The sequence below is a fragment of the Ctenocephalides felis genome, unplaced genomic scaffold (genome assembly GCF_003426905.1).
Source record: "Ctenocephalides felis isolate EL2017-DRISC unplaced genomic scaffold, ASM342690v1 CF-g0.4_SCAFFOLD_00845, whole genome shotgun sequence".
Lineage (NCBI taxonomy): Eukaryota > Metazoa > Arthropoda > Insecta > Siphonaptera > Pulicidae > Ctenocephalides > Ctenocephalides felis.
In genome coordinates this window covers 64,148,277-64,155,943 of record NW_020536999.1, presented here as the reverse complement: position 1 = coordinate 64,155,943, position 7,667 = coordinate 64,148,277, and the positions used below count along the sequence as shown (strand labels likewise).

Sequence of the window (7,667 nt, the reverse complement as noted above, 5' to 3'; positions counted from 1 at the left end):
TTTTACCTAGATTTTCATTACAATTTTTGTAAGTGCTAAAAATAATGTGATATTGAGAGGGGGAGAGGGATTTTGAATAGCACTACGCATTGCCAAGAAGTAGGGGGGTTAAAAAAATGCTTGAAAAATGATCACATGATTAATAGTCCCTACTGTGAATGACAGAATTCAATTGCGATCTATTATTGAAAGACTTGTTGTAAAATACTTAAAACCGTTGATACACAGATAAGAAAATTGCCTTGATAACAAAGAAAATAGTGCAAACGATTTTAATGCTGTTTTTAAGTATATTTGGGGCGCTGATTTCAAAAATGACATTGGTTTTATTCTATGAGCTATAGTTTTCAAGATATGATATATATGATATATAAGGAATGAAAGTACAAAATAGTAATACAATTCAGAATATTATTTTAATGAGATATGTCTACTTGTACATACAAACTTACAAGACCCATTCGGCCTTAGTTGGAGACAAAGTTGACACTGTGAAAAGTTCTTTTCCGTGACGACCTACAATGGACTTGGTTTCGGCAACTTCTTTCCACGTTCAAAACTAGAGCTGATACAAAAAAATGGTTTGCAGATTTGAAATCAGCGCAAAAAATACTATAAGAATCAGCTCTAACATTTGATGCCAAATTTTTTTTTGTAGGCCTGTGATATTTATCTATACCTATAGTTTTAATTTTATACGATTATGGTAACGTGGTAACTTATGTGTGATTTGAATTTAAACCAATGGTAATTTTATGTCTATTATAATACATTTTGTAAAATTTTAGCATAAAAATATCATTACGGTAATATATTATAATTTAGTATAATCTTATTTTATTACTTTGAATTTACTTACAGAATAGGCCCATAATCTAATTTGAATCTGATTGATAAACAGCGCCACTGTGTACGAAACGCTTTACTTAGCGCTATCAGCGCCAGTGTGGGCGAAACTTTCCCTAGTTTATGTCTCGCACCATAGATGAAAGAAGAGTCTCGCACTGTTTACCACGATTCGATTTGACAGCTGATGGGAAGGATAACGTTGGCCAAGATGTTATTTCTTTATCGGTGATTTAAGTGGAAATAAGTATGTGTAATGATATACTAAGTTTGCAACCCCTGGCTCTGCCCTGACCTCTTCTTGACCTGTTGCTGAATGGTTAATGATAATGAATTTCCGTAACATTCATTGTAACAGAATTTAAATTTGTATGCAGGAACTTGTTAATATTAATAGTTAAAAATAATATAATATTAAAAATGATGCAACAAAGTTTGCTCAGATCAGCATTTAGAAATCTTGCTAGAATTAATAGCAGATTTTATTCGGTATCAAATACTGAAGATTTGAAAGTAGATTATTTATCAGAAAATAAGCAGGGTATAGTTGTCTTAGGTTTAAATAGGCCTGAAGCCAAAAACGCGTTTAGGTACTTTAAGTTATTATACATTTCAAAACTTTGACTACTTCAGTTACAGAAATTGTTTCATTCCTATATTTTTAGTCGTAATCTTGTAGATTTATTGTCTTCAGCTGTAAAATCGATAAGCCATGATAACAGTGTGAGAGCAGTTATTATTCGTAGTTTAGTTCCAGGTGTATTTTCTGCTGGTAAGCAAAACAGAAATATATTTGATATGAATAAATAAAATTGATCTATAATATATAAGCATCATTTATTTTACAGGTGCAGACTTGAAGGAGCGTGCAAAACTGTCTCCAGATGAAGTTAAAGTATTTGTTAATTCATTAAGAGAATTATTAACTAAAATCGAACAATTACCAATGCCTGTTATTAGTGCCGTAGATGGTGTAGCTCTTGGAGGAGGTTTAGAAATGGCGTTAGCTTGTGATATTATAACTGCATCAGATACTGCTAAGTTGGGCTTAGTAGAAACTAAGTTGGCAATAATACCAGGTAAAGATAATGCTTGTAGTTCTACTTTGCATATAGAATTAGATAAAGAAGATTTAATTAAAATTTGATTTCACTGAAGCTATATTGAGTTCAGTTCTACTAATATATATATATATATATATATATATAATATATATATATATATATAAGTAAAGGAGTACAGCTATAAAAAACTTTTTTGAACTCACCGAGTATACAGACAGTACCTTATTGAATTTTTTTCACACAATCAAGGTGCTGGTGGTACCCAGAGATTGCCAAGAAGAATCAGCCCATCTCTAGCTAAGGAACTCATATTTACTGCAAGAGTTTTAAGTGGCACTGAAGCTAAAGAATATGGTAAACCAAATTTATTTTTAATGATATTTGTATATTTATTCTTCAGTAAGCCATAATCTATAATAAAAATTTACAAGTAGTTTGCAGCACAATGTTTGCTTCCAAAATAAAAAAATCTGAAAGTAAACTACCTAAATACAAACTATAATATTCTTCATTTATATCAAATGTAATATGAAAGATGAAATGGCCGAACTGCTTAATCATAAAAGTTATTTTAAATTGAAATGAATAATCTCCGAAATACCATAAACACCAAATTCTTTGAGCAGTTAAAATAACAAAATTGTAATACTTATACAATTAATCATGTTGAAAATGTTAGCTGCCTCTTTATTCACTAACCTGATTCCGCAAATTATTTCATTTTTTAAAAATCATGTGCAGGAATTGCAAATCATGTTGTGAAGCAATCTGAGAACAAAGATGCAGCATATTTGAAAGCAGTACAAATTGCTGAGGAAATATTACCAAATGGGCCAATCGGTGTTAGGATGGCAAAATTGGCAGTGGATAAAGGATTACAGGTAAATGTTGAATATAGAAATTCAAATATTATATATTTAACTTTATGTGGTTTCAGGTTGATATGTCCACGGGATATACTATTGAGCAAACATGTTACGCTCAAGTAATTCCTACCCAAGACAGATTAGAAGGATTGAAAGCATTTGCTGAGAAAAGAAAACCTGTTTATAAAGGACATTAGTTTATCTATCATGCCAAAATGTACCTGCCATTCATGTAATTTAGCTAAGTTTTAATAAAATGTAAAATGTGTTATTTAACCAAGGCTATTTTTGTTGAAAATTAAGACATTTATAATTTTTACATATTGTAATTTTCAAACAGGATAAAAATTGCAAATGAAAATAACTGATTCAAAATTAGCTGGGATAAAATCTAAATTAATAGTTTGGTAAAGTATAGATAATAAAGATTCTGTTGGCATCTAGTTGTTCATAATTTCTAGAATATTGATTGAGTTTCTGATAGGATTTTTTTGCTACAAAAATTAATGTGCTAACATTACATTTACTATTCTTAAGTTCTGATCACCTGCATAATTTCTTGACTTGAATTGTAATTAATTGAGCTAATGGATGCATACACTTTATAAATTCTTGTAGTTGACTGAAAAATCATGGCAGTGGCAATTCTTTTCAATGCAGCTTTGTGATTAAATTCAGGAAACAGTTACTCTACAAACTGACGCTACTGGTTATAACAATAAGCCCAAAATAAAACCAAAAGATTTCTTTAATTTATTTTATTTAATATTTAATTCTTGAAAGTGTCAAATATCATCAATAATTCACTATTGCATATTCTCACCTTCAATTTCAATATGATATTTATTTTAAATATGTTTCAGTAATATCTTCCCTCCTGCGTGTGTCTGCTCTTTTAGAATGTTTTCCATTGGACGTAACAATTCTATTAGGTCTTGTTTAGTCTTTTCTTTAGAATTTTCAATGATCGAAAGTAAAATAAAGCATGCTCTATTTAAGCCTAACCAACGCTTAAGCTGAAAGTTATTAAGTAAATTATTTGTTGTCAGATCAAAATTATTTTACTAGGTATAATATACCTTAATTAAGTAATACTTACAACTTTTTTCTTCAAACATCCAACAATAGCTTCACCCAAATGTTGGTTGTTCCTTTTCTATTTGTATTTTATCATGTTGTGCTAGCTTTTTCAAAACAAAATGTAACCCTCCATGTTCAATTCCCAAAATTGTTTCTTCAGCTTGAGAGTCTACTTCAGCAGAATCAGTTTTAACATTCTTTTGTGTCTTTACTTTAGTATTTATTTCATTAGCAACTTTCCATTCTAAACTTGTGATAATAGCAGCTAAACTTTCTAATGCAATCCGCAATGACTCCCCAGAACCTAGAGAAATTAAGATTAATAGAAAAATATTTCTCTTATTTTTATTATTCATTAAGAACATTCTTTTTACCTTAAAGAAATACTTTATTTAATAAACAAATTAAGGAATTTGATTGATTTTAATTTATATAGACTTTATCCAACAACATTCAGAAAATTCAAGAATAATATTAAGAAAATAAGTGAAAACTTATAAAATCAATAATGTTGATAATCACAAATTTGAACAGAAACTTAATGATGGGTATTTGTTTGTGTACACATAAAAAGACAAACTAGTTTTTTCACAATTAAAATTGAGTACTTTTGAGAAACAATGGCTAATAAATACATTAATATTATCATATAATTTAATTATACCTGCTTTTAAAACTGCTTTTGTAACTATAGCTACTGGTCCACTTTGCAGCCAATGTGAGCTATCTTTAGTGATAGCATTACACAAGGCATCCTTGCAATTGTCTAAAATTTCTTGTATTCTAGTTTCTGATGATTTTTTACAACTGCTCATTTTCATTCCCTCTTTCAAAGTATCTATCACAGAAGGATGAAAATAAGTTGTGTCCATCGGCGCAACTAACCATAACAAAATTTTTCTTCCCCATTCATTTTTGATCAGATCAGTAGCTTTAAAAACTAATTCATTCACCAGAATTTTGTTTAAAAGTACTGTATCATCCACACCACACAATATACCTAGGAGTAACATATGACCATGTTCATGTTCTGCTAGTTTTATTATGTGTTCTTTAATGCTTCTCAATATCACCTATAAAAATATTATTTGTTACTTTTATTTAGTTACATAATCATAATATGATTTGATGATTACCTTTTTGTCTTTGTTTGTAGCATACCACAAACATATCAAAGCACATTTTGTACCCTCTTTAGTACTGCAAATAGTAGCTATGGATGGGCATAATAAAGATATAAATTCTGTTCTATCTTCTTCAGAGCAAACACTCATAAATTCATACAAAACAACATGAAAAAGACTGGAAATAATAATATATTTAATAAGAAACCATTTTGTTTGTAAGTTTTCATTGTCTAAGTAAAATACTTACGCATTATCTAATAAATTTTTGTTAATTATCTTCAACAAATTTGCTTTAGTTGCACACAGCATAGCATTTTTCATATGTTCTGAGTTTTTATATGTATCGGTTAATGTAGATATTGATTCATCTTTATTCTGTAGAAAACAATGTAAAATGATTTTTATACCATTAAAAAAAGTAATGCTTATGAAATGACTAGCAATAAATACAAATACTTACATTTTTATAGATATCTCCATAAAATTCTTGTTTAAGTTTATTTTTTTGAACATTTGTAGCCCAAGTCACATAAGCAATATCGATTATGGAGCTACTTAAACTATGACTCGTCAATTTAACTACATTGCCATAAAATTTGTCTATAATTGCTCTTCGCATTTCTCCAGAACCATATTTAAACATTTTTTTTACACAAAAACGACCATAACTTGACTGCAACATCAGAACAACAGAATTGAGAAGATCCTGGAATAATAAAATTTAAATTATATTTTTCTAATAAATCATTAGAAAGGTGTATGACTAAACTTACCTGCATAATTTCATTTTTTATTTTAGTATTTGAATACTTTAGCATAACTTGCACCACTCTGGTCATATCATGCGCTAATACTAATCTGGAGTATCTATTTTTATCACCTGTTGTACCTTTTAGCATACTATGTAACTCTTCACACAATTTATTGCGTTCCTCAACTCCACAAGTCTTACTGCAAAATATTGAAGACAAAGTTAACAAACATTTCTATCAGCCAGAAGAGAGAAAAAATAAAATGCTTACATTCGCAATTTTTCACCTAATTTCTTTGCTTGAACAGAAAGTTCAAATAAATCTTCATTTTTTTTCTTTTTCCTGGTAAGACGTAATTGCTTTTTTTCTTTTTTGTATTTAGACCAATCCTCAGGTTTCTCAGTTTCCATTTTATTTTTTGGATTAAACGTTGTCTTACCTCCTACAGTCAATAATGAATAAAATTAAGAAATTGCAGGCCAAAATTTATAAAAATAAGATCAGATTGACAGAATTGAATCTGTCCAGAAAAAATTTGTTAATCATGTAAGATTCCACAAATACAAGAACAATATTCAGATAAGTCAGTCCCATATGTACAATCATCTTAACATTACGCCACTTGATGCTAGAAAAAAATATCTCATCTTTTGCTATCGAACAAATATTGTGAAAGGTGCTTTAGATGTGCCTGAACTTCTCGAACGCTTTAAATTTGTCGTACCAAACATTAAGTAACATAATAACAGAACTTTGGAAATACCTATAGTTAAAACCAAATTTGTTACACGCGCACTCACGTTCAGAATATCAAAAATAATAAATGAATTTGCTAATAAATAATAAAAAATAATAAAAATAATAAAAAATCAAGCCAGAAAAATTATCATTAAATGAATGTCTTAAGTAGTGGTTTATAGTTTATTAAATGTTTAATTTTATTAGTTTTTATTCAATGTTATATATTTGTAGTTTATATTAAGTGTTATATATATATATATATATATATATATATATATATATATATATATATGATTTAGTTGTTAATTTTGATGTTGAGATATATGAGTAAGTTCTTGTGGGGCGATACATCAAAAAATAAAAAGCAAAGATTTATAAATTAATCTTTATTTCCAAACGTTTTGACATTCAATTTAATGTCATCATCAGTGGATATTGACGTTGGTAGGTTACATCTAAGATGTGTACACAACACTAGAAATTAGCACCAACATTTATACATCTAACTTGTCCACACTATGAATTTTTATCATTTTTTGTAAGATGTAAAAAGAAAAATGATAGTTTTATTTGAACAAAAATGTAAGTAAAATTAAGTAATTTTTGCCACGACTTGTGAAATGTGCAAGTTCCGAAGCTTTACTCAGTACATTTGGAATTAAAGATTAATTTAGAAATCTTTGCTTTTTATTTTTTGATGTATCGCCCCACAAGAACTTACTCATATATATATATATATATATATATATATATATATATAAAGCTATCTATGAACTCTTAATACTCTAATTTTCTCCCATATTATCTTTAGTTTATAATTTGTACACTTTAAAATGTAATTATATTGTATTATTGCCCCGGGCATTGAATAAATAAATAAATAAATAAGTATTATTTATACCTTTTTTAAACGTAGTTTTCTTGCTAAAGCCATTTTTATGAGGACTTTTTATTGTTTTCTTTGAATTCTTCAAATTCTTGTCATTATTTTGTTCATTTTTGGGATGTTCTGTAGTCTTCAATTTCTTGTTTTTATTTTGTGTGTTATCCTCTGAAGAACGTTTTTTAGATTTAATCATTTTGATTTATTGTACTTTAACCTAAATCGTTATATTTGAAAACAATAATTATGAACAATAATAAGTTTTTCTTTAATATAAACACTTTATTTCCTTAAAACACGTGCAGTTT

General features: G+C 28.2%; 2 protein-coding genes across 2 annotated transcripts in view; one reads left to right on the top strand and one right to left on the bottom strand.

Moving 5' to 3' along the window:
• The window catches only part of LOC113364013 (methylglutaconyl-CoA hydratase, mitochondrial-like), a 14,607-nt gene extending 11,587 nt beyond the window's left edge, over positions 1-3,020 (top strand). The window contains exons 2-7 of the mRNA XM_026606474.1: positions 1,290-1,436; positions 1,512-1,618; positions 1,695-1,925; positions 2,160-2,264; positions 2,652-2,791; positions 2,848-3,020. Coding sequence (XP_026462259.1) covers positions 1,290-1,436; positions 1,512-1,618; positions 1,695-1,925; positions 2,160-2,264; positions 2,652-2,791; positions 2,848-2,973 — 856 coding nt within the window. The 3' untranslated portion in view covers positions 2,974-3,020. The remainder of the gene's footprint in view (positions 1-1,289; positions 1,437-1,511; positions 1,619-1,694; positions 1,926-2,159; positions 2,265-2,651; positions 2,792-2,847) is intronic.
• Positions 3,021-3,650: 630 nt separating this feature from the next.
• Positions 3,651-7,665, bottom strand: LOC113364011 (protein penguin-like). The gene is made up of 9 exons (XM_026606472.1): positions 7,378-7,665; positions 6,006-6,177; positions 5,757-5,934; positions 5,444-5,689; positions 5,231-5,358; positions 4,993-5,158; positions 4,521-4,929; positions 3,876-4,160; positions 3,651-3,792 (listed from the first exon to the last, which is right to left on the bottom strand). Exons 1-8 carry the CDS (start codon positions 7,553-7,555, stop codon positions 3,907-3,909), a joined length of 1,731 nt encoding a protein of 576 aa, XP_026462257.1. The 5' UTR covers positions 7,556-7,665; the 3' UTR covers positions 3,651-3,792; positions 3,876-3,906.
• Between the last annotated feature and the right edge of the window lie 2 nt (positions 7,666-7,667).

Excerpts from the sequence above, each read along its gene's own strand:
- LOC113364011 (XM_026606472.1), bottom strand. The coding sequence starts at position 7,555 with ATGATTAAATCTAAAAAACGTTCTTCAGAGGATAACACACAAAATAAA. Across the intron at positions 5,690-5,756 it reads TAAAAAATGAAATTATGCAG|GATCTTCTCAATTCTGTTGT; the intron begins GTAAGTTTAGTC and ends TTATTATTCCAG. Across the intron at positions 4,930-4,992 it reads CTACAAACAAAGACAAAAAG|GTGATATTGAGAAGCATTAA; the intron begins GTAATCATCAAA and ends ATATTTTTATAG.